This window comes from Bacillus rossius, chromosome 3 (genome assembly GCF_032445375.1).
Source record: "Bacillus rossius redtenbacheri isolate Brsri chromosome 3, Brsri_v3, whole genome shotgun sequence".
NCBI lineage: Eukaryota > Metazoa > Arthropoda > Insecta > Phasmatodea > Bacillidae > Bacillus > Bacillus rossius.
The window spans coordinates 48611218-48638589 of NC_086332.1; the positions used below are offsets into that span (position 1 = coordinate 48611218).

The window sequence follows — 27372 nt, forward strand, 5'->3', positions numbered from 1 at the left end:
TAGGCATGTCACTTTTTAACTGTGCTTACGTGCCTGTTGATGGTAAAAATTCTGTGTGCTCATGACAACAAGCAGATGAGACGTAGATGGTGAGAGAAATCAAGTGAAATTTTCTGTTATTTAATTAAAGTTTTTTTTATAATACCAAGAGCAGTTAGGTATATTTTTTAGGCTTAATGCAATGCTGATGTTGGCTCAATTCATATGAACCTCATTAGGATCGATGGGCACCACTTATAGTGTTGCAGGCCTTACCCTCCCAACTTATAAAACTTTTATTGTCTTTATGATATGATGCTTGGTTCGATTTATGGTGTGATGTAAATCACAACTGTTTATCGGTTTTAGAGGAATTCATGTGCTAATAATTTATTTTTTTTATGATTTTTTAAATATATTCTCATGTTTTTAAGTATTTTTTTAAAATAGTTTACTTTAATTTTATTTGGTAAAGTCACTGAATGTAATTTTTTTGATTTTTTGCCTGGTAGGTATTTAAATTTTAATGTGTTTTCATGGAAATTGTTAGGTATTATTCTTTGTCTAGAACTAGGGTGGTGTAATAATTTTATATCAGTATAATAATTATAATAGTAAACATTGGAAACATTTTGGGTCCAATGGACAAAAACTGCAAAGAATCATGGATAGTTTTTGTATTATGAAGTGTGTTGTTATTGGTTAGAATTTTAAATGTGCTCTGTGATTGACTTATGACTGTGTTTCTCAGTAGCAAGGGATGAGTCGAACCCGGTTGGTCACTATTGTTTAGTCATTGCCTGGAAGTCGACGGGAACGGTTGTGTTTTAAGTGGTAGCTTTCCAATTTATGTGTATTTTAATGTGAGCCACGGAGATTTTCACACCTATGGTCTGGGCTGTGTTCTTGGATATTTGTTCCAACATTGGTTTTAACCAGAACATTTGACCACTGGTGGCAGTAGAGGCCAAGTTTGAACGTTAGTGAATATTGGGGCCAAGCTGAAATGAAAGATAACTGTTTCTTGAATTCACACCGTAAGTTGTAAGCGACTGTAATTTTAGTACCTTCACAAGAAGTAACATCTGACATTCAATAAATTTAGTTTCCAAGTGATGAACTCAATGGCGAGGCGTGAGGTTTACATGAGGGGAAGCAACAACTCCGTTCACACCAAAACATGAGGGGGGGGGGGGGTCCGGGGATCCTCCCCCGGGAAAATATGGATTTCAAGGTACAAAATGGTGCTATTTAACTGAACATTGACTATTCCACAGGTAGAAAAATAGACATATTTTTTTAAATAAATAAGGGGCGGGTGACGTCACTCGTCAGCCCAGCCCAGCTGCCCAGGCAGCCACAGTTAAGACAGAAGTGGGCAGACGAGCCAGTAAACCGGCTCGAACTGCGGGCGCACGGGGCGAAAGGCAGCCTGACATAGCGCCATCTTCATCTTCCTTCTTCCAGTCAACAGCCAACGACCTTTCAAGCCAGGGTGGGGGTAAGTCGTTCAGGCGAATGAAGTATCTTGCGAATTGGACCCTCTTGTCCACCAAAATCCCGGGACGGTTGAAGGTCGCGCCACCCAGGCTACCACTGGCTCCAACAGGGCCCCGACTTGAAGGCGCCGCCATCTCTTCCTTCAGAGTTACGATGCTGTTCAGTTCCGTTGCGTGCGCAGCAGTCCACAGCTCCGCAAGTTCCAGCCCGCTGTTCGTCTACACTTCGCATCTAGGGCACATCGAGCTCCCCTGCGGTGCCTTCGCCGACGGAACGGCTTTCTGCCACACGCCGAGCTGCATTCAGGCTACCTTTCACCCCGATAACAGTGATAACGACTCCACAGGCCGGCCATTGGTCCGCGGACTGCTATTGGTTATTCACAGTCACCCCAGCGAGATTGCAACTCTCGAGCTGGGATCCCGTATCCGTCACCTGCGGGACGCGGTCGGTAGCAGTTGGCACTGCTAGGCCGCCTCCCGTACACCCACAAATCCCCCACGCACTGCCAGCCAACAGCCCGCGAGAGAGATGCGCGCGCCTTGAGAGACGACCGCCGACTGAAACGCCACCTCGCCACCTGCCGTGCCGAACTGTAGCGGACATAGCCGAAGCAGTCGGCGGAAGAATTCCACCGTCTGCTTCGGCCATGTTCGCTTCAGTTCAGTAAGAAAGCGTTACCTTCGTAGCTTCTACCACATATTTTTACAGCCAATCCCCTCCCTGAACCTTTGTACCATGCCACCCCCCTTCCGAAAGGAAACTACTGCGGCAGCCTTCCTGCTGAAAGCGGTCGTACCAGCGCTTCTAAACCTAGCAACGCTTCTAAAACAGCATGTTTTATGTGTCAACGAGTTCTTTTCTTATAGCGCACAGCGCACAGTATTGGGTCCCAAGAAGATAGTGTAAAAAATACATACACCTAACTGCACGAGCCAAAGTAAAATACTATTCTGAATAAAATATTTATTTAAAAAATACAATGTCTGGAAACTGCCTGGCCAAGCACTGCTTGCCTTGCTTGCCCTGACGAGACGCCACTGGATGAACTAACTTTTTTGGCCAGGTGAAGAGGTTTTTTTCTGATAATTTTGTCGTCATGTAAATTTTTCATTGTGAAATGGCGACCATGTTTTGTGTTGAATGAAAAGAATAATAAAGACAATAACTATTTTCGAAATTTTTTTAATAGAGCCATTCCCAAGTAAAGTAATTTAATAATTAGCACGATTCAGAACTCACACTTTACCATCTACAGCATTTGGTATGTATGTAACAGTCGGACCATAAAGCTAGTGGGGAGGTCTGGACCATTATAACATTTTTGCTTTTGTCGTCCTGCCGATGTTGATGCGTGGTTGGGTGGTGTCTGAGGGTGCCAACTAACCTTTAACAGGGGTGGTTGCTGTGGGCTAGTTCACAGCATGAGACTCCGTCTCTCGGTGGTCGTGACGTCGCCACGTGGCAGGCAGGAGTGGTTGGACCACACACACGACTAACGTTGTCGGCACGCACACGACTGTCCGGTCCGCACACGAACACCGATCGCCGAACTCCGCGAGTCACACACGACTGCTCGCGCTGAGGGGTGAAGGCCAACTGGCGCGTCCTGGCAGGTCCCGTTAGGGCTCGAGTCGATCTCCGCTCTCCATGACAATCGACCTCCACCCGTTCGAGACACTACCACCGACCACACACGCCGACCGGTGAGGCACCGAGGTGGCATAACGACCTGTGCGAGCCACGGGAGCACCTGGAACGACGTCAAATGCCCCCCCCTCACCGAGGCCGTTATGCCCCCTCGAAGCCTCCATCACACGCATTGCCTCGGGGCATTTCCTCCGTAGGTACACTGTAAGTTCTCTGGAGTGCACTGTGTCTGAGAGGTGTTGGTAGATGTAGTGGAGTTGGGCTGGGCGATATGCGGTAGCAACCTCATCACTGAGCAGTGGTGTGCATCTGGGAAAAGGTTCTGTCTAGGGTTGGTGCGGCCCCCAGCACGGGCCCCTAGTGGTGGTTGGTACCCCTCATTTATCCCGAACCTGACAGGGGGGACATGAGGCCGGGTCGATCGCCGCACCACCTGAGTTTGTGACGTGGCGTCTGGCTCAGCTTGGTTGGGTACAGGCGGTGCTTTCCCTGTGTCGTTGGCCTTATCGAGAGGGACGATGGTCACTCCTCCGTCCTCCTGGCTGGGTTGCCCGTCGCCTCGCTGGTCTGCCCCTGTGGACTCAGGCTCGTCAACCCGCACCGAAAATGTCGATCTCTCCAGACTCGCATCCGCTGGCCATTTAGGGGGGGACATGCCCTGGGTAACGGCAGATGCCGTTAACCCCAGATAGTTCCAGTAACCCAAGCGCCTCATCATGTGCTCCAGCTCAGGCATTGTGGCCCTGCTTGCCTGGGTCTCGGGCGACGAGCAAGTATGGTGCACATTCGCCGTCTGCATGGCCTGTGACAGGAGGGGTTGACCTGTGGCTGGTGTCATTGGGCTTGGTGATACTATGGTTGCACGATCTGTGTCTGATGTCGCCGCGAGAGGTGATGGGGGGAATTGATGTTTGTCTGATGTCCTTCTTGTCCTCTGTGGACCTTTGTGCAGGTGTCCCGGACCAACCTTGGGGTGGACTAACCGGAGATCATCTCGGTGAACCTTGGCGGCTCTTCCACTCCGTGTTGTGACCGCGTAGGTGGTAGGCCCGAGTCGCTTCACTACCTCACGGGGTTCGGACCATTTAGGGGCCAGGCTTGCGCAAAACTTCTTGCCTCTGGAGGAAAGGTGGTGACATCGGACGTACACCTGTTGCCCTGGCTCCAATGGCAGGGGTGGGTGAGTGGTCTGAGGGGTATGAGTGGCTCCAAACTGTGCCTGATTCCGGCGTGCATCCTCCCGTCTTTCGGCGACAGGCATTTGAAGCACTCGTTCAGCAGCGCCCGCTACCCGGAGTTCCCCTGGGAGGGCGAGATCCCGTCCCTGAAACAACTCCGCAGGGGAGTAGCCGGTTACCACGTTTCGGCGGCGACGGAGGCAGTACAATATCTTGGGGAGGAGCACATCCCACTGGGTGTGGTCGTCCCCCAGACGTAGCCGCAACTGGACTTTGATGTCCTGGTTGCGGCGTTCTGTCGGGTTTGCTCTTGGGTGGTACGTGGGTGTCGTGTGGTGCTCCACCTCCCAGCGCTTACAATCGGCCTTCCAGCGCCGGCCTTTGAATTGTGTGCCATTATCTGTGAGTAGCACTCGGGGAAACCCATATCGTGGGAATACTTCGGCATCGAGGAGAGTGGCGATGGTCTCAGCTCGTACATTGGTGACGGCGAACGCTTCTGCCCAGCGTGTGAAAGTATCCGTGATTACAACCAAGAATCGCTTCCCGCGGGATGTGCGGGGGTATGGGCCCATTATGTCGAGAGCCACGGTGTGAAATGGGTCATGGGGCCTCCTGGGGCACTGTTGCTCTACCCCGTCAGGCCGACGGGCCTTGCGCAGTTGGCATGGTTGGCAGTCTCGCACATAATCGCGGATGTCACCTGCAACGCCCGGCCAGTGGAACTACTGCCGCAGTGCCCGCTGGGTCTGGTCGGCCCCCGGGTGTCCCGCTAGGTCGTGATCATGATAAAAATGCAAGGCAGCCTTCCGTCCTGCCGGCGGCACGTGCGTGCGCCATGAGCTCATGTCTCCGGGCACACGGCTCTGGAGTACCCCGTCAAGACTATGTAGGTGGGGAAGCTCCTGTTCTCTGCATTTAGCGAGGTCTGCTTGACTGACCAAGTCCTGGCTCTGTGCGAGACAGACAATCTCCATGAGGTTGGCTAGGGTAGCTGGCGCAGGGTCGCGGGGCCTCTCGGCCGTAGTGGCGTATAGTGCTGCTGGCGGGGGCTCACTTGTAGACCCCGTCTGGGGGTTGCAGGGGGGAAGTAAGTCGTCCCATCCCTGATCGTCCTTGAACACAGTGTTGGCATCCGGGTGACGGGAGAGCTCGTCCGCCAGCTGGTTCTCCCGCCCAGGGACGTGCTCCACGCGAAAAGCGAAGTTCTGGAGCATCAGTGCCCACCGCGTGAACTTGGATTTGCCTCCCTGGGCGGAGTTCAGCCACTGCAGGCACTGGCTGTCAGTGCGGAGCGTGAAACGTCTCCCCTCAAGGTGGTGTCGGTATCGCCTGAGTGCCCACACCACCGCGAGACACTCCTGCTCGTTGACGTGGTACCGCCGCTCTGCAGGGCCAAACTTGGCATTGGCGTACTCGATCACCCGCCTCTCTTCTCCAGCTCTTTGTTGGTAGATTACTGCCCCCATACCCTCCTGGCTCGCGTCTGTCTGGACGAATAGGGGAATATCGGGCACTAGCCGTGACAGGGTGTGACACTCCCTGAACTGCTGCTTGACACAGGCGAGGGCCTGCTCTGCCGCGCCCGTCCATCGAAACCTGCTCTTGGGTGACAAGAGGTCCATCATTGGTGCGGTGATGGTGGCGAAGTTCGGGATGAATGACCTGAGCCAGTTTAAAAGTCCCATTAGCTTCTGCAATTGTTTTCTGGTACGGGGAGGCTCTTTCCCCTCTATCAGGGCCAGCTGATCTGGCAGGGATCGACACCCATCCGCGCTCACGAGGTGCCCCAAGAACTCCAGTTCCTTCGCGCCGACATGGCACTTGCGCGGCGCACACGTCAGTCCGTGCGTGGCTAGCCGTTCAAGGACCAATGCGAGGTGATGTGCATTATCCTCCCACGATCGTGACCATATGATCACGTCGTCGAGGTAGGCCGCGGCAAACTTGCCAATGTAGCCGTCCAAGACGCGGACCATCATGGTCTGGAAGGTCGCGGGGGCATCCATCAGCCCGAACGGCATGGCACAAAACTGAAACCTGCGCCCATCGGGTGCAGTGAAGGCTGTCTTGGGGCGGTCCTCAGGCCGAACTGGCACCTGCCAGTAGCCGGACTTCAGGTCTAGTGACGTAAACACCTGGGCATCGCCCATGCTGGTGAGCGCTTCTGTAAGATTTATGAGTGGGGGTGGTGCCGGGATGGTTAGGTCATTAATTGGCTTAAAATTGATGCAGAAACGCAGGGAGCCGTCTTTCTTACTGGCCATGACTATGCGACAGTTGTATGGTGACGTGCTGGGCTCTATTACCCCATCCCCCAGCATTTCTGTGATTTGTTCCTGGATGGCAGTGAGCTCGCGGGGACCGAAACCCCCTGGCTTGGTGAATGGAGGAACATGGGGTACCATGGGTATACAATGTTCTGTAATATTCGTGCGGCGCAGCCGATCAGCTGACGCGAACACCTGCGGTTGCTGCCTGAGGGCTCTGTCTAGAAGGGCACAATAGTCTGGTGGTACGCCGTGGCGTAGGCCTATCAGCTGGGTAGGATCCGTCCAGGTAGGTGGGCGGCGATGTGACAACCCATACACGGTCCAGCGCCCCTGGGTCCCGACATACATCCTACCTGCCCCGACTTCTATGTTAGCATCCTCCTGGACTAGCCAGGGTAACCCTAGGATGAGCTCATCCCTGATGTCCTGCACTACGAGTGCGCACGTCCTGGTCACATAGTCCCTTATGCCGACACTCACCTCCACACGCCCAGTCGTGACCGTGCTAGATCCCTTTGTTGCGAGCTGAATGGTGTCGGCCTCAGGTGTCACTTCAGCATCAGGGACAAGGTGGGCCGCAACGTAGGTGTGAGTCGCCGCGGTGTCCACCAACGCCTCCACCGGCCTCCCATCCAGCGAGACAGGGATGCGGATGAGGTTTCCAGCCTTCTGTCCCATCCGCCCCAGGCGCGGTGGTGCTTGGCTGGGGTCCCCAGCTGTGGGTAGGGTCACCGGCGACGCCTGGTGAATGGTGTCGCTCGCTGGCGACGTGGGGCTGTCCGTTGTCGGGTGCTGTGGGCCGCCTCCACTGGCGAGTGGTAGGTGAGACGGTGCGTCTCTCGACCCCCCAGCTGTGGGTCGGGTCACCGGCGACGCCTGGTGAATGGTGTCGCTCGCTGGCGACGAGGGGCTGTCCGTCATCGGGTGCGGTGGGCCGCCTCCACTGGCGAGTGGTAGGTGATACGGTAGGTGAGACGGTGCGTCTCTCGACCCCCCAGCTGTGGGTCGGGTCACCGGCGACGCCTGGTGAATGGTGTCGCTCGCTGGCGACGTGGGGCTGTCCGTCATCGGGTGCGGTGGGCCGCCTCCACTGGCGGGTGGTAGGTGAGACGGTGCGTCTCTCACCCCCCTAGCTGTGGGTTGGGTCACCGGCGACGCCTGGTGAATGGTGTCGCTCGCTGGCGACGTGGGGCTGTCCGTCATCGGGTGCGGTGGGCCGCCTCCACTGGCGAGTGGTAGGTGAGACAGTGCGTCTCTAACCCTCTAGCTGTGGGTCGGGTCACCAGCGACGCCTGGTGAATGGTGTCGCTTGCTGGCGACGTGGGGCTGTCCGTCATCGGGTGCGGTGGGCCGCCTCCACTGACGAGTGGTAGGTGATACGGTAGGTGAGACGGTGCGTCTCTCGACCCCCCAGCTGTGTGTCGGGTCACCGGCGACGCCTGGTGAATGGTGTCGCTCGCTGGTGACGAGGGGCTGTCCGTCATCGGGTGCGGTGGGCCGCCTCCACTGGCGTGTGGTAGGTGATACGGTAGGTGAGACGGTGCGTCTCTCGACCCCCCAGCTGTGGATCGGGTCACCGACGACGCCTGGTGAATGGTGTCGCTCGCTGGCGACGAGGGGATGTCCGTCATCGGGTGCGGTGGGCCGCCTCCACTGGCGAGTGGTAGGTGAGGCGGTGTGTCGGCGGAGGCAGGGCGTGAGGTCCGGGGACGGCGGCCAACTGCGTCGTCGCCCCCTAATTGCAGTTTCCCGACGGCGCGGGTCCTCCCCTTGACGCCATCCATCGCGCCTCTCTGGTGGGCACACCTTATGCCAGTGGTGTTCGGGCGTCGGGCAGTATTGGCAGCGTGGCGGATGATCGTCACGTTCACTGGTAGGGCCGCCACGTTGGCTGCCTGCCCGTGCTTGTTGCGCCGCCTGGCCGCCCTGATTCGGACGCGATGCCCCTCCCCCCTCCTGTAGCAAGTTGGACTGGGGTTGGGATTCCCTTGGTGGGGGGGGGTTGCACATATCGCACCACGGCCAGGGTGTCCTCCAGGCGTCTTGTCGGCCTCGCCTGTGGGACTTGGGGCGTCGTGACGCTTCGGTCGTCTCGTGCTGCCTTGAGGTCCTGTTCTACTTCCCTTGCGAGGGCGAGGAAAGCGTCTAGTCCCTTCTCCACTGCAGTACGCACGAAGGGCTGTACCTCGTGCGTCAAGAGCTCGACAATGTTCGGTAGCACATCCTGTATCCTACCGCGTAGTGTTAGACGTCGGTAGAGCCGCAGCTTCCTGTGCACAAATGCTTCTACTCCTTCCCCGCTAGACTGGGCTCGGCAGAACAACTCGTTCATGCAACAGGCCCATGCGCGCGAGTCATCAAAGCGTGCCTCCAGGCGTCGTGCAAAATCAGTCCACGCGGTGTCGTAATCGCCTGTCTGAGACCACCAGGTTCGGGCGTCGCCGCGCAACTGGCTGCTGGCGCGTTCTGTCCACTCCTCTGGTGCGATGTGATGGCGTGCTAATTTTTCCTTGCATACCCGCAAGAACATAGCTGGGTCCTCGTGGGCGTGACCCGCGAACTCCGGCAGTATGACCGGCCCACTCGCGGCGCGCGGCGCGGGGGTCAGCTGTGCGTGGTACGCTTGCATCATTGTGCTCTCGCAGGTGACGCAGAGGAACAACCCATCACGAAAATGCACGAACTCGCGTACTTTAGAGCACGCGCGGTGTTTTGTGACCCCGCACTGTAGGCATCGGGCCGTCTCGCCTGGCTGCGCGCGGCAGTGCGCTGCTGCGCACAGCGTGTTTGTTGTACCCCTTGCGGCGCTTCCCGGCTGCTCCTCTTTGACGCGGACGCGGCCGCACGCACACTGACACTGAGCACTCTCGTTATTTACGAGTGACTCCGGAAAGGGTCTAAAACAGTCCTCACACAATCCCTCCATGTCGATGGCTATGTCCGGATCTCTCTGCATCCTCGTGGAACGTGGCTGGCCGCCCCGGGAGACGGGATGTGTCCGTGGACGCGGTCCGCGGACGAGTGTGCCGACTCGGCTGCCTTCGGTTCCACTCGGTTAGGCTCGGGTGCCGAACGGCCGGAGTTGGCTTCTTTGGTGCACGTGCGCGCTCGGCGGACCGGAGAGGGGAAAGTGGTGGCCGGTGCTCCTTTCTAGCGCGCGCGTTGCTGGGGTGGGGGTGGGGCGACCTCGTTTGCCCTTGGATCCCGTTAAGGGCGCTGGTCAGACGCGCCCTTTGTCCTGCGCGCGCGTTTTCCTCGCCTTTGTCCTGGCTCGCCTTTCGACTACTTTGCCGTAGTTTTGACGGGAATTTTGACGGGTTTTCTTTGCCTGAATTGTTTGCAATTTTGATGAGCCCCACGTTGGGCGCCATTTGTCGTCCTGCCGATGTTGATGCGTGGTTGGGTGGTGTCTGAGGGTGCCAACTAACCTTTAACAGGGGTGGTTGCTGTGGGCTAGTTCACAGCATGAGACTCCGTCTCTCGGTGGTCGTGACGTCGCCACGTGGCAGGCAGGAGTGGTTGGACCACACACACGACTAACGTTGTCGGCACGCACACGACTGTCCGGTCCGCACACGAACACCGATCGCCGAACTCCGCGAGTCACACACGACTGCTCGCGCTGAGGGGTGAAGGCCAACTGGCGCGTCCTGGCAGGTCCCGTTAGGGCTCGAGTCGATCTCCGCTCTCCATGACAATCGACCTACACCCGTTTGAGACACTACCACCGACCACACACGCCGACCGGTGAGGCACCGAGGTGGCATAACGACCTGTGCGAGCCACGGGAGCACCTGGGACGACATCACTTTTAACAGATATCTTGTCTGCAAAATAGTTCTGGTTTTGCTTATTTACAAAATAAATTTTGTCTTCAGTCTGGGCTTTTGATTAAAATATCATTTTAAAAAATTTAAAAAAAAGGGTTAAACAAGGGTTTTTACTGCATTCCAGTTTTTTTTTAATCCATGCAAGTGGCTGTCGCCATTCAATTTGGAATGTGAATTACTATGGCTTTGATTTGCCATTGTGACACACCCTCTGAAGCAGGGAGGCATGTAGGGGGAAATAGCTGCCCATCTGAGTGATAAGGAGGGTTAGATTGTCCGGCCAGCCAGTGTGTATGGGGCGGGTTGGAAGGAAGCTGGAAGTGTCCCCTGGGACAGGACCTCAGGAGTCCAGTACCTTTGTTTCCAGGTGACATGCAGTCTGGCAGTGGCAGAGGTGGAGTTGGAGTTTGAACACAGAGACCTTCATTGGGGCAACGTTCTGGTGTCTCCAACTGACGACAAGGCTGTTTCCTTCAGGATACACGGGACAGAAGTTCACGTAGAAACCAAAGGAGTAAAGGTAAAGTGCATGTGGTACAATTTTTTTCATAAGATTACTCTCCAATTGTATTTTCTGAAAGAATTATTCAAATATAATTATTTAGGTAGTTGTGCGCAAACACTGGTTTCTACATACAGAACTTAAGTAAGTTACTTATCATAAATGTGAAGAGCTCTTGATGAGACTTCCAAGATGATAGTGGGCTCATAACCACTTGAATACCGATTTAGTTTTTAATAGTAGTGTGATTCTAGGGGGATTGAACCCATGACTAGAGACAAGATTTTATGGATTTATTTTCAGGCCAATTTTGCTTTTAGAACAAGAGTTTTGGTGTTGGTTTTATTTTTTATCAAATATGTTTATTAAAAAAGATAGCACATTACTGATCATATATGACACTTAAATGTTCCGTGATACTAATTTTTTTCAAAACAGTTTCATTTTGACTGACACATGATGCACTTTTACAGTATGTATAATGATATGTAATATCGGAAAAAAATATAATTAATCTGTTAAGTTTTTTGTTTTTGAAAAATGTAATAACATCGTAATTTAAAAATGAGTAACTAATAACAGTTTCAAGTTAAAAAAAAAAAAGGAAACTTTTTCTAATTTTTTATTAAATGTAGTACAAACTTCATGCTGAATAAATTACTTTCATTGAATTTAGTATTTAAAAGATTATGTATTTATCATTAGTATTGAGTTTTGATTTAAAATGCTGATAATTTTCATGATTTTGATTGCATCTCTGTGCTTTGTGGTGTATTTACTTGAATTTCTGTGTTATATGGTTAAAAGACTTTTTTTCTGTGTTATTCCAGTTTTATTGCAATTTTACTAGAGGTGGACGGGATCCCGAAATTCGGGATAAAAGTCGGGAAAAAAACCATTCCCGAACGTCGGGAAAATAATTTTTCTCTTCAGGATAGTACCTTGGTAAAACAAATTTTTTTAAATAGTATAAACCTTCATCGTACTAATTTTTATATTATAAAAATACGTTATGTATACATACATCCCGTAACAACTTCTTATACGTATTAAACGAACAAAGTACAAAGACATCACAAAAAATAAAATACATATTATAAACATTAATGTAAATTCAACACTCGTTCATAAACATTGTTTAAAATAAATCTCTGACTAAATAAAGAACTCAAAGATGAATATTATTTTAAAACCTTCGTCGTACTAATTTTTATATTATAAAAAAAAATACGTTATGTGTACATACGTCCCGTAATAACTTCTTATACGTATTAAACGAACAAAGTACAAAGACATCACAAAAAATAAAGAACTCAAAGATGAATATTATTTTTAAGTTTGGCGAATGTTAACATCTTTGCAGTATTTTTAGGTTATAATTTGTCTTGAAACTTAACAAGAGCAACAATAAACAGTGTTGCCAAATGTGTAATATTCGAAACGCTAATATAGTTTCAAATGTTTCAAATGTTTATGCCATTATAAACATCTTTCATAAACATCAGAAGGTTCTACGTTTTAGTAGTTAGTATTATGTAAGAATGAAAGTGAACAATTAAAAACAAGTGGTATTTTTAAAGTACGCGTGATAATTATTTCCGGTAAATTTCATTTAATAAAAAAGGGTAGTTTATACACTTGTGTGAACGATGGAGCCTGGCATTCCAGGCAGTAGCAAAAGTGAACCAGGTGTGTCTTCTGTGCCTATTTGGATGTTGTTTAAGAAATTACCAAATAACAAGGTGCAATGTATTTTGTGCCCTTCTGTCCTGAAAACGGAATATGGTTCCACAACAGGTATGCACAGACACTTAACACAACATCCGAAGGCAAAAAATGAGTTGGCCATTCTTCAGGAAAAATACACATCTTTCAAATATCAAGCAGAAGTGAGAAAAATTCAGTTAAATCAGATGTACCAACAAATCAGCCCAAGCAAACGGCTTTGACAAAAGAAGTAGGTAAATGGTTAGCAAATGGTTGTCATCCATACAGCATTAGCATTGTTGATGAAAGAGGCCTAAAAAATGTTTTAAAATTGGCTCAGCCTCTGTACAGTCTGCCATCGAGCAATGCATTCAGCAGGAAAATATTTCCAGAGTTGTAAGAAGAAACTGTCAACAGTTTGAATGCTAAAATAGGCAGTGCCGTTTCCACTGTGTCATCTCTAGCGTTCACAACAGACTTGTGGTCGTCGAGAAGTAATCTTGCATTCTTGTCAGTTACTATGCACTACATGGATCAAGATTTCAGTATTCAGTCTCATACATAGGTTCATTTCATTTCTCTGGTGACCACACTGCTTATGCAATATGCGAGAAATTCAAAGAATGCTTACAGAAATGGAATCTGAGTGATACATGCAGCACATTGCCTGTATTTCTAGTGACTGACAATGCAAGGAACATGAAGGCTGCAGTCTCATTATTAAAACCCTTCAGTCACTAGCAATGTTTTGCACATACTTTACAGCTTGTATTGTCTGATGCAAAGAAGATTTCTGCAGAAATACAAGATTTTGTTAAAGCATGCAGATCTATAGTTGGTTACTATAAGCATAGCACTACAGGCATGGAGATGCTTCATAAAATTCAAAATCAATTGAGATTGCCAGAACTTGGGAGTGATTCAGGATTGCGAAACACGCTGGGATTCTGAATATTTGATGCTTGAACGGTCACTGACCATGAAGGAAGTTATTTCAAGGAACTTGCTTTCAGAAGGAAAATCATGACAATCTAAGTATCTCAGAATGGAAAATGGTTGATACATATGTGAAAATTCTCAAACCTCTTTATCAGGCAACAGTGGAGGTGGGTGGTGAAAGGACACTGATAAGTTCAATTGTTATTTCAATAATTTATTTAATAACAAACAAACTGGACAAGTACTGTGCTGAAAATGAACATGGAACTGGGAAAACATTTCGGCACAATTTACTACTGTCACTTAAATCAAGGTGTCCTGCTTACAAAACAAAGCAACCATATTTGTCAGCCATGATGCTGGATCCCCGCTTCAAGCACATTCTTCTAGACAAGCATGAGAAGGATGCAGCTATCCATTTCCTTACACAGCAGAGCCGGCACAATCCTACAAGACTGAGCATAACCATACCGGTAAGTAAACCATTAATAAATAACCAATTATTCCAGTAATAAAAAATTCAATTTTTTTAGACTATGTTTTCAATCTGTTTTTGTTTCAGCTTCACAAAGGCCTGCTCCACAGAATCCTGGCTCTCTATGGGAGGATTTTGGCATGCTGGCTTCTCAAGCTCAAAAACACTCTGCTACTTCAACAAATCTCTTCGGTCAGAACTTGAACCTGTTATAGACATAACGGAGGATCCTTTTTTGTGGTGGAAAAATAATATAATTTGATTTCCAACACTCAAAAACATTGTCTTGAGTTATCTTGGCATACCAGCGGTTTTTTTCTAGTGCTGGCAATAATGTCATTGCCAAAAGAGAAAAATTAACAAGTGAACATGTTGAAGAGTTGGTGTTTCTTCATGAAAATTTAAAGTAGAGTAGGACACAAGATGTTTGTATTTATTACATTTTATGTTATTTATTATTTGTATTTGTGTGTCTTTCTTTTTTTTGTGATTTGGACTATAAATGTAGATGGTTTATTAAAAAAAAAAGACTTAAAAATACGCACATTTTAAAAGTAAATATAATTTTCTGTACATCAAGCTAAGAGACAATTTACTGCTCTTGCTCCCGATCCCGAAAATGTAATGTATTTCCAGACTGAATCCCGTCCCGAAGTAAAAATGCTATTCCTGTCCACCTCTAAATTTTACCGACCAACGACCCTTCCCACAAGCTTGATGCCTTATGATTTGATTTAAGCTACCAAGCTAAGAACCCTACCATAACTACAAATACCATTGAATTGAACTTACGTTCACTAGGAAGTAATTGGTTTACCATACTGTAATTCCATTTTTTTTATTATTATATATATTTTAGCTCAAATGATTTGTAGGTTCACTATAGCCATGTAAGTAAAATTGGTTTGTTTGATTGATTGTAGGCAACCATAATAGACTTCACTCTCTCACGGATGACGTTTGAGGGCTGCCAGATCTTTAACGATCTGTCACTAGACCCAGACCTGTTTGTGCCCCTGGAGCAGTGCAGTGACTACCAATTCCAGATCTACACCATGATGCGGGTTGCTGTCGAGTGAGTTTCTCTTCATCATACGTAGATGAGGTCTCCATGTGTTCTGTAGAGCATCAAAAGCTTGGCAGATGTTCACGTGTTTAATGTTTAGTTTTATTATATTTATGGAATTTTTTTTTTGTTAAGATGGACCTAGACTCGAACACTTGAGCAGAGTCCAGTGAGCAGCTTCATCTCTACTCAGCTCTAAAGTAAAGTGCACTGTACCCAACAAGATATGACTCAGTAGGATTTTTCTTAAAAATTACATTTATTTGATACTTACAATTAGCATAAAATCAACCTACCACTATTTCACAAACACATTACAGTGAAACCTCATATTTGCATTTTCCAGCAGGTTTCTTAATGCACAATTTTTTTATGTATTTAAACTGCACTGAAAACGCTATTTACGTTTCAAACACTGGAGATCGACTTCATTTTGGAATTGAAGGCCCACAGTACATCATAGATTTCTAACAGCATATGTCTCAAATGTGCTTTTTTTTACTACAGCGTCAATGTTATTGGTTTTTAAGTACAAACATAGCAACATGAAAGTTTTACACCTTGTTGACTATCTAGTAGTGATGGGATTTTCGATACTTCGATACCTCGATACCTTCGATACTTGACGGTATCGCAAAGTATCTAGTATCGAAACTGTAAGTTCGATACATTTTTTCGATACCAGAATGCTTGTTCATTTGTATTGAGTTAAGTTTTGAGTCGCCATCGTACAAAATACAACTACAGTAGTACCTCGATGATAGGTTCCCGTTTCATACGCCGATTAATGTTGGTCCCGCCGAAAGTACTATATTTACAATGGTTTACTTTCCCGGAACATACACTTATAAAATAATTAATTTCCCGTTTCATACGTTTTTAAGAAGCGGAAAAGTCTTAAGATTTACAATTTTTTTTCTTATATTCCTCCTGTTAAACTACGTTTTAATGCTTTTATTTTGAAAAACGTTCATTGTTTACCTTTGCAAACGTAGAAAAATAACTTTATCGCACCATAGATATGGATAGTATCAGGAAGACTGCACACTTCGATAGTAGCATCTATGGCCAGCACCACGGTCTAAGAAGGGGAGGTCTGGACACTCCCCAACCAGGCCAGCATGCAAAAGTGGCACACCTAATGTCTCCGTAGTTCCGCTCCGCTCCACCATCTGACCTGTAGCGCTGGTTGTTCTGCGGTGGTATTTTAAGCTTTGTTGTTATGAACAACTCAACATAATAATCATTTAAATGTTCATTTAAATGTTAAAAATGCATTCATCTCCATATATCGATACAGTATTAAATTGGATGTGTTTATTTTTTTATAAGTTTGGGAATTATTTCATAAATTAGGTAAATTAGGTTACGAAGTACAGTTTCCACATTGGCATTTGCGGGAAGCCGGGAACTTCATTGTGAGCAAGGAGCATTGATTGTTAGTAAAGAGAATAAGCGTATATTATTTTAATTGTGAAAATGCCTAACCATTGTGTTGCACCTGGGTGCAAAACAAATTATCAGGCAAAGTCGGACGAGAAAGTTGCAATATTCCGAGTTCCCAATGATGACAATGTTAGGCAATTGTGGCAGAAAGCAATTCAATGAGACAAGTTTGTAATTAAAAGATCCCATTATGTATGCGAAAAACATTTTGTGGAAGACGACATTCTCACAAAAAAAGGAACACAAAGATCAGTTCGGAAACGTCATTGGAATAGTAAGTTAAATTTTATTATTTGTATGAATGTAGTCTAAAGATTACTTATTTTTGTATAGGCCCGACTTTTTTAAAAATGGAATGTATGATGTCGAATTTTATTAATGACCAGCACAACCCTGATAATACCTGTTTGTAAGTAGTTTGACAATACACCATTTTTTATTAAAATATAAAATTTGCAAAACGAGTGCGGTCTCTTCCTTAAAAAAAATAATAAAAATCCCAAAAAAATTTTATTCAGTGCTCTAAACTTTCCTTTGTTATTTCAAAAGGCGCAGATACGGAATTCCAACTCGTTTAGGAGTAATCGCCGTTTGTAATTTACATTACAATACCTGTGCATTCATGTGGTCGAAGACATTATTTTTGCTTGCTGTGTGTGTGCGTCTTGTTTGTTTTCGACAACTTATAAAAAAGTATATATTTTTTATTTGGATATTGTAATGCAATGTAAATAAAAAATAAAAATAAAAATACGTCCCTACTATGCACCCAAGCTGAAGCGTCAACCCTTGACATGAGACATAAAACATTGACGATGGCACTTATTTGTGTAGCAAATAATGTATTGTAAATGCAGGTTTGGTATTGTTATTCAAATACGTAAATCAGCCAAATTATGTAATTTGATTCAGCCTTTAATTTTAAATGTTAGAATATAGTGTATTTATATTAAAATTCATTGCAGTGCATCAAATACTGTCGTAACTCTCTACGTTTGTAATTATGGAGTAGAGGGCCACCATGGAAATAAAAAAGTAAAAAAAAACTTATTTTTACTTCCTTACATGATTCCTGATTATTCTGCAAAACGGCATTGCGATATTTTCAGTAATTTGCATAAAATTACCGTTTTAAACGAGTGTATTTTTTTTAAGTTTTATAGATATTAACATAGTTTGCGGAAACGTGGCCCTATGCCTGATTATCACGTTACTGTGCGTCCTCCGGCGATGATTTTAAACTATCGTCGTATCGTATGTTATTTACCTCTTGTTTGTTTTTCACGAGAATTGACAAATTCATCATAACACCTAGTGATATATTTCCACCGCAAGACACCTAGCGCTAGAGTTGAATAGCGGACGTCGAACGAACTATGGAGACAGTAAGTAGTCACTTTTATCTGGCGAGTGTCCAGACCTCCCCTTCTTAGACCGTGGCCAGCACCAAGCGAGACTAGTGGCTCGAACTCAGTATTTTAAGACAATAAACGGCACTAGAACCTAACTCGAGCAGACGTTTTCATGGACTGATGTGCTTGCTCGAGTGGAAAATGACCTTGGATTGTTACGCACACTTTCTACAGCCATAGATGTTAACCAGAAAATTGTAAAAGTAAAGGAAAAGTGATACCCAGTTCACCTTTCTTGGTTGCTAACACTTTCTTGATTGCCTGATTTATTTGATGCCAGTTTTTAATGTTTCCATTGTATAGTGTAACAATAAAAAGTTTAATTAAATAGTAAAAGCTAAAAGCATTATAAATGTTAAAATATTAGGTCTATGAACATTTAATATATTTGCCTGAATAATTTTGCATAATGAAGTAAAAATATGATTTATATTAGTAAGTTTCTTCATGCATTATTTATTTTTATTCTTAGTATTTCAAGCTCAATGGAATTTTTACGGGCTTAATTATTTTTAGTAAAGTCTGATCTCAACTCAAAGGTATTATTACTAAATTTAGCTTGGCTTGACTTAAAAATATATAGACTAGTCCATCTCTACTTGTTTGTGTGTACAACTTTGCACGAATATATTGAATTAAGTTATGTTATACAAAAATTATATGACACAGTGGACTCTCTTTGAGCCAGCATTCTTTGATTTGGCACATTCTGAAATGTGTCTGGCCCCCACTCACGTAACACTTTCATCTCACTGCCCGCCTGGAATGCAGGTCTGTCTGGTGGTGTATTGTGACATAATGGGCTTCTTTGTTCTACACTGCCCCTCTTTTTCTGTCTTGGTTTCACTAGCTCATCTCTATTACTTTCTATTCCCACATGCAAAGCTACTCGAGTTGCAGATAATTGTGTGAAGCATGCTCAAAATGCTTTGTTGTACATACAATATTAGTTGGACGCAGTTCGGATTACATTGAATTTTTTTTTACCCAAGGAGGTCTTTATTTGTTCTTCTGTAGTATGCAATGTCGACTGAAACATTGGTGAACCCTTAGCCTTCGATGCAGCTAGAACCCATGAGCAAGGCAGCCTCAGACAATGGCAGAAAAAGTCTGCAATCCTCATAGGTTGCAAAATAAAAACATATTTGTGTTAGTTAAAAGTAGGCCTGCATGAACATTCGAAATTTCAAATATCAAAAAGAAATAATGAATATTCAATTGTAGGTTGGATACAAAGTGTAATGAAGTTGTTCCATACAACTTGATGTAAATATCGACATTTAGGTTAAGTCATGGGTGCACAAGATAAATGTGTATTTACTCAAATAAAGAATATAAGTGGGACAAATTTTATTTAAACATGTGTATAGTCAACAGAATGGCCGAAGTTCAGCATTCAGAATACACCTATACCTCACTTAGCATGACAAATTTGTTCCTAAAAATGCTCATGTTATTTGAAATTGCGTATTCTGAAGCATTATTTCCCATAAATAACAAGGCTAATTTATTTAATGTGTTTTTAAAATTGTGTAGGAAAATATACTTTATGTAATATAAATGCGTTAAATAACCCTCGACTATAAATAGGTCACACCGTTTATCTTTAAATGCCTCCCATCGCACTTTGTGTGACAAATACGACACCGCGTTACGGGAGATACGTGGTTATGTACTTTATTGTCAGTTGGCTGGCTGACTTGCCCGCCCGAACGTTACCTTCAACTCACGTCGCGTACCTTTCCAAACCATCCCTTACTGACAGTGAAACCGATATTACTGTCTGGATAATTAAATTTTAATTTTTCAAAAATTAAAGTGCTTTTTCACCTATCACCACCTGGTTCACACCAATCCTGTCAGGCCAATGATTATTTTTTTTATTCGAAAATTCATTTAACAATCTTTTCCATGGATCAATCATCTCTTAATTTCTGTTCCAGTATCTAATGTGAAATATATTCCCACTAGTACAACCAACAGCGTCAGACTTATATAAACGTGTGATAGAGTCCTTATTTTGTACGATTGTGCACACAGTTCACTTGCTTAAAACTAAAGTGCGACCAACATAAGCGTGGCCTTCATGACAATCTGCGTGCCGTAATACTTCTAGTTTTGTCTCAAATACTTGAACACGATGCATTATGAGTGATCAAGCACTTACAGTTACCGGCAGCTGAATGGGCAGACTTTGCTTTTGTTTGTGTGCATTCCTTGCTACTGGCTAGACTAAGTTCATGGCCCGGTTTGTGGCCAGGTGACAACAGTACGGCACGGCGGCATACGCGCGGACGTAAAAACAGTTTGTCCTTTACACTCCATAGCCGCAATTTAACTTGCCATAGCTGATGTTTGTACAACAGCCGATAGCGTAGACAGACCTGCGCGCTCATCTCTTCCTCCCTTGTTTGGCTAACTGTATCCCACTGCACATCTGTTGTTCACAGAAGTTGAAACAGACTTCGTGGCGTTGTGCTCGACTTTTTTTTTTTTTGCCTGCCGAGATTTTGTGCTAACTGAAATATTTACAGACGTGCTATTCAAGACTGGGGCAGTAAAATTCACATCGCGCTAAATGAATCCGCGCAATCTGAAGACATGCTAAGCAAGGGATAGGTGTAATCTGCTATCTGAATTTTTTTTTTTTAAATATTTAGAACAGTTGAATAACGAATAGTTGGCAACCGTCTCAAACTGATCTCTAAAAGTTTGAAAAAATACCTAGTGTGTAGTTATTTTTCAGTATTTATACCCATTAACTTGAAATATTCATTGTGTTGTCATTGCACAAACCATGTACAGTGAAAGTATTTGTTCAAGTATGACTGTTAAAGGGTCATACAAATAAAAAAAAACTGCTTGCTATTCAAATTTGTTTTTCATACTCAAGAATATTTTGATATTTCTTTTTCAATTTAGTTCAAACTGATATTCACACAATCCGATAGGAGAGGAGTGTCCCTTCCTCCCTCTTAAATCCCTCCTGGTATATGAATCAAATGAAGATCATATTATTTTCCATTAGTTTTCACCACAAAAATGTAGTTGTCTATAATGACATGTGCAGTTTGATGTGTTGAGTGTCAAAATCATTATTGCAATTTTGAAACACACTAACCAGAGTATACTTTTTTTTTTTTGTAAAATATTTTACCCAACAGTAAACCATTTCCCCATGTATAAATGCATACCCAGTGACTATGAGCAGTAATAGTACTGTTTTTTAAATAACTTTCTAGAACTTAACTTAAAAAAAAATCTGTTAGTATTGTAAACAAAAATTTTGCTTGTTTCAGAGATGACTGGAAAAGGTTTGAACCTAAGACAAACATACAATGGCTGCACTACCTGGCAGACAAACTGATAAAGCTGGCCCGCTACGTACGGGCCAGGACTAAAGTGCACTCGGACGCCAAGAGGAAGCTGCAGTACTTGTACGACTGCTGCCTGCTGTACAGCAGTGCGGCCGACTTTATGGAGACATGTCTCAACTTGTAGTATCCAGGATGCCTACCTGCATACAAATATTGTCGAAAAACTGTCAGTGCAACTTTTGTGTTCAACAAAAAAATTTTATCTTGTATCACAGTGTTAGTTTTAATCTGTTTTGTAAATTTATGTAAATATGAATAATTTGTTAGATCAATTCTTAAGCTGGATGATTCTTTCCCTACAGCTTAACCTTTGAAATAGAAGTACGATTTTCGTCCGATTAAAATGGAGTTTTTTTTTACAATCAGGAGTTTCTAGATTTATTAAAATTAGGACTAGTTCCTTTTAAAAATTAAACATGAATTTTGTTTCATTAATAAAGTATCCATACAATTAATAATAGGTGATCACTTGAAACATAAGTGTTTTAAAAATATGATTTCACTACTATCCCATGTGTGGGTACATTGTATAACAAGGGTGCACCCTGAATTAAATTGAATTATGAAACACATTTTTGTCAAAGTGTAAAAACACAGCAAATTATTTTTAAGGGTAAAATACTTCTATCACACAACTATTTATGGTACCATTTTAATACATTTATTTTATCGTTGAAGCATTGTATTATGTTTTAAGTGTTTTGTTCTGTATGCTTCGCTAACTATTTTGCTTGGTATAGCATATATTAACTTCAGGTTTACTCTTTGTTTATCAAGGATTTGTTGTTACACTAGGAGACCAATAGGAAGTCTAATTTCTTTTGATCATAAATTCATAAATTAAGTTTTTAATTTATTATATGTAGTATGTTTAGTAGTGAACCTTCATAAAAGTACCATTTTGATTATAGAATATGTTATTGCTGTAACGGTACATGAAAATTACGTCATTTGTGTTTTGTATGGCAGTAGTATAATTGATGCTAGTAAGTAATGATGGCTGTGATTGGCCGGCAGGTATACACGGTCACCATATAGGTGACTGACTGCTGTCTTCAAGGAGGAATTTGCGAATAGCCTTCAGAGAAGAAGTCAGTCATCGTGACTTAATCAACAGTTAGAAATTCTATTTGAATGTTTTAGTCAGAACAAAACTTGGAAGCTATGCTTTATAAGAGTTTCTTAACAATTCATATTTAAATTATATAACCAGTAATTGGGGTACCAAACTGGATTAAGTGATTAAATAAGCCAAAACGTATGTGACAAAGAAGAATTTGCTAACAAATATTGCTACATCATCGTATGATGGAAATTGACATTAGAAGAATAACTAGAGCAAGGCTGCCGTTTTCACAGATTTTATCCGTTTTTGCGGATATTTAGAGGTTAAAACGGATTCGCGGACAAAGTACTAAATTCCACGGATATTTCAGACTTTTTTTTATATGTTCCTCAAAAAGTTTTGGAATTTACGTGATTAAGTCACATTAACCTCCGAACCGCAAACGGTAAACATCACGCCGCCATGTTAACTGAATATTTTATTTCAGGTTAGCCAACAGCGATTTTTTTCTTTCCGACATGGTTATATCGATTAGTGTGTTCATTTTACTCAGTAGACATTTACGAAAATCAATAGATTTTAGGAAGTCGAAAGCGACAATAAGCGTTTTCTGGCTCTTTATTAGCAGCGGTGTATTTTGTTGACAAAAACAAACAGTATTGGAATACGAAATTTTGACGTTCGTTGCGTTCAATAGCTATTTATTTGAAATGTTTTTGATATTCTTCCATAGCTAGCAACGGTACTTTTAACAATGGAGAAGAAATTTAAGACATCTCATGAACTGTCTGTGTATAGGCAGAAATATAAACGTGAGTGGGAATCGGAACTTCCGTGGCTAAAAAAAGGAAAAGATGAATATCACGCGGTGTGTAAATTTTGTAATTCCGAGTTTGACATCGCCAAAGGAGAGCTAAAGGATTTGCGGCGGCATGAAACAAGGGATTACCACAAAAGAAATTTCGCTTGTGGCAGTAATAGTAGTAGCTCAATGTTAAATTTTGTAATAAAACAAAATCATGGAGTCGTCGATGCTGAACTGCGCTGGGCGAATTTTATATGTGAAAATAATTTGCCAGTTAAGCTAAGTGACAGCTTTTCTAAATTAGCGGCCCAAATGTTCCAGACAGTGAAATTGCAAAGAACTTCAGTTGTAACTGTACAAAAACAAGTCAAATTATTACTCAAGCCCTTGGCTCATGTGCAGAGGAGATTATTATTATGTATCAACATGAAAAATTCTCCATTTATCCTGCTAATTGATGAGTCTACAGATGTTTCTGTCACCAGACAAGTTGTGGTAATGGCTAGAATTTTCACAAAGAAGTTGAAACTCACCTCTACAAAGTAGTTGCACTTAGGGGAAAAGCAACAGGTGAAAACCTGTTTAATGTTGTCAACAATTCCTTCGAAGAAGACAACATTCCCTGGCAGAATTGTATTAGCATGTTGTCAGATGGAGCTAAGTCAATGGTAGGAGAATTTAATTCTGTATTGTCACGCATTCGAGGCAAGCAAGAAAATGTATGGTTCCTTCATTGTACTTGCCATGTAGCCCACTTGGCTGCATCACATGCTTGCAGTGAATTGCCAGACCTTTGTGAACAGCTAACCCGAGATGTATACACACATTTCAAAGTATCTGGCAAAAGGCAAGATGAGTTTAAAAACATTCAGCAGTTGCTTCATGTACCAGAACATAAAATATTACGCCCATGTTTTACCAGGTTTCTTGCGATTCTGCATTGTGTTGATCGCCTTCTTGAACAGTGGTCAGCACTTCAAGAATATTTTAATTCGAAAATTGAACCAAGAGAGTGTAATATGGAGTCGTCAGTACAGCACATAAAAAAAATTTTGCACTCAGTCAGCAAAGCTGTATTTTCTTTTTTTAAGTGCAACTCTACCACGTTTCTTGAAATTTAACCTTCTATTTCAACAGGAACGGCCTTATATGCACAAATTATACTCGGAAATGAGTGTCTTGTTACGCCAGTTCACCGCTAGTTTTGTTCAGTTCAGTGCAATTCAAAAAGCGCCTGATATAACAGCTGTTGACTTTGGAAGGCAAAACCAACTTCCAAATGCAGGAATCTTCATTGGTCATGCTACACGAACACATTTGGAAAATAACCAAATAAACTCACAGGAAGAGACAGAATTTTTCAATTGTGTTCGTAAGTTTTATGAGATGGGTACAAAAGAGTTGCATCGTCTTCTCCCACTCAAGAATGATGTTTTGAAGAACATAGACATTTTTGATCCAGCTAAACAGCATTCTGGAGATTGGCCAAAGCATTTCTGAATGTCATCGCAAGCAATGAATATGATGAACTGAATTCTGAATTTGTTGCATATTCACTGTGGGATCCACCAGCAGAATTGAGTACTGCTAAGACACACGAGCCTGACAAGTATTGGCATAAAGTGTCAAAGTATGAAATTAATGGGAAAACATGTTTTCCACTGCTTTGTAAACTTGCAAAGGCAATGCTTATTCTTCCACACAGCAATGCAGGGGTGGAAAGGATATTTAGTAAGCTCAACCTTATCAAGACAGCGCACAGGTCATGTCTTGAATCGCCTATGCTAAATGCTTTGTTGCATATCTCTTCTAGGAAGAATATGGCAGAATTCCAGCCAACAGAAGAAATGAGGAGAAGGGCAAAACATCTGAAAAAGTGATATTTAAATACTGCCAGTGGTGAAGTGTAGGCTACGTGTGTGTAAATATTTGTATAAAGTGTTAAAAATTGTGATGTTTTGATTGAAGTATAGTTACGTACATTATGATCAAATAATTTTCATAAAAATTGCATATTTTTTTGTATTTTTTAATGTACAGGATTTTACAGGATATGTTATATAGAAAACAAGGATATTGTTTTCAAAGTGGTGGCAGCCCTGAGCTAGAGTAATATGAAATTTTACACGGGTGAATAAGCAAAGTTACATGTCACGAGTAACTACGAAACGTCATAAAAGAAAGACTATTGGAAGCAATTAGACAACATCAGAAGGTTCCAGATTGGGGTCCTGAGTCGACATCGCTGAGGGACTGAGGTTCTGAGTTAGAGCACTGCTGAGGTTCCTGTGGAAATACCCGACATTGCCAAGGTGCACGCAGAGGATCCAGGTTCTACCAGAAGTCGTCTGATTAGCCACACATCTGGAGGTCCCTGTCGTAGACATAGCATTATCCTACCAAGGGTAGATTTTAAGGAAAGAGTTCCAAGTAAGATTGTGATAGTTGGATGTTGACCCATTGTGAATCTAGCAAATTCGCCAGATTGCATATACAGACCTGCCAACCCTCCCGCTTTAGGCGGGAGACTCCCGATTTTGTACCCTTTCTCCCGCCCTCCCGATTTGTCATTCAAATCTCCCATTTCTTGGTTCTGTTTCTCTTGAAGTATTTAATGCAATAAATTTATAGAATTAATATGTTTGTACCATTATTCCGTACAATCGTATAGTAACTACGGTTCGTACCATAACGTGTAGTTATTTTAATAGCCTAAATGCCTACATTTGTCGGCTAAAACACTTGGTTAAGCGTACATCTAAGAAAGAAACGTTATTTAGGATAATTATGGGAGCTGTTTTGGTACACGTTTGTCATTGGTGTTTATTAGCCAACCAGAAAAAGGTTTCATTTGTTTTCCAAGATGGCGTGTTTTGTCAACATTATAAACTGTTTTTCGGTGGTGTTGGTTTGAAATAAAGATGGAGTGGATTAATAATGAGTAAATGATAATACTGTTTACATTCGTGCCCAAATTCTCTTCGGTTTGTCAGCCGGCTATGTGTGAATTGTTTGTTCGTCCCTGAACAAATTCGCCTTTCTTCGCGTCTGTGCTCACAGACAAAGTGTAGAGGTAGCATTATAGTACAGTCTCCGAATTTATTCAACGGTGTATTGATAAAAATATTATTTTGTAGAAGCAGTTGCGTGATGAGTATTTTGTATGCATTGTTTTGAAGCATATAAATACGAAGAAACATGCCGTCAATGCTATGGCATCAAATCAGAAATTAGACGTTTTCCGTGACACAAGTCGGAAAGTAGATAGTGTGACAAAAGCAGAGTTTGTTAACGTATTTTATTTTAGAACACAATTTGCCCATTGCTTGTGCTAATCATGCTGGTTTACTCTTAAAATAATTTTCAAAATTTACAAAATAAACAAATTTTTCCCGCCCCCTCCCCCCCCCCCCCCCCCCCCCCCCCAACTAAAAACCTCCCGCTTTTGGACTGGTCAAAGTTGGCAGGTATGCATATATGTCTCTAGCATCAATTAGACTACTCCCTTAAACTTAGTAAATTGTAACTTACTGACACAAGTAATTGTTTTTATAGAGAAATCTTTTTCTGTCAAACTTCGGTATTTCAGATTCAACAGGTTGCATCACAAAATAATGTATTTAATAGACACATAATATTTGCATTGGAGACATTAGGTGGATATTAAAATATTAATATTGTTTTTTTTATGGGGGGGGGGGGGGAGGGATGAGCCTTATAACGGCTTAGCCAGGGTCTGGCATCAACTGTAACTATGGGCAGTGGCCTCATTATTTTTTTCTCCTTTCTGTTGTACCTAGTAGTAATTCGGCACTGTTTTTTGTCGGGTTAGTTCGCTTTAGACTCTTATTCCTCCAAACAAAGGGATAGGCCCTCTATTGAGAAGAAAATTAGTACGCTACCAGAAGAAATGGAAACAAAAGGGAGGCCAGATCACATCTTCCTCGCTCTATGTACAACATAATTGCATCATTTTGTTGCTCTATGAAGTTGCAATATCAAGGAACAGGTAACTGGCCTCCCAAGATCAAAGTTCACCTTTCTCGGGTGTCACAGGTTAAACAAAACTTATGAAACAAATGACATGAGATACAATTACTTAAGCATCAGGTACTACAGTGCCAATTTTTTTTATTTTAACCTTAAGTAAAGGAAGTAGTAAAAATC

General features: G+C 43.5%; 1 protein-coding gene across 5 annotated transcripts in view; it reads left to right on the forward strand.

Annotated features, from left to right (window-relative positions):
- Positions 1-21678, forward strand: part of LOC134530636 (serine/threonine-protein kinase haspin homolog) — a 49103-nt gene extending 27425 nt beyond the window's left edge. For all 5 annotated transcript variants that reach the window (XM_063365649.1, XM_063365650.1, XM_063365653.1 and 2 more), the window contains 3 exons: positions 10778-10930; positions 14957-15108; positions 21257-21678. In XM_063365649.1, the coding sequence (XP_063221719.1) occupies positions 10778-10930; positions 14957-15108; positions 21257-21458 (507 nt within the window). In that variant the 3' untranslated portion in view covers positions 21459-21678. The remainder of the gene's footprint in view (positions 1-10777; positions 10931-14956; positions 15109-21256) is intronic.
- The last annotated feature ends 5694 nt before the right edge of the window (positions 21679-27372 follow it).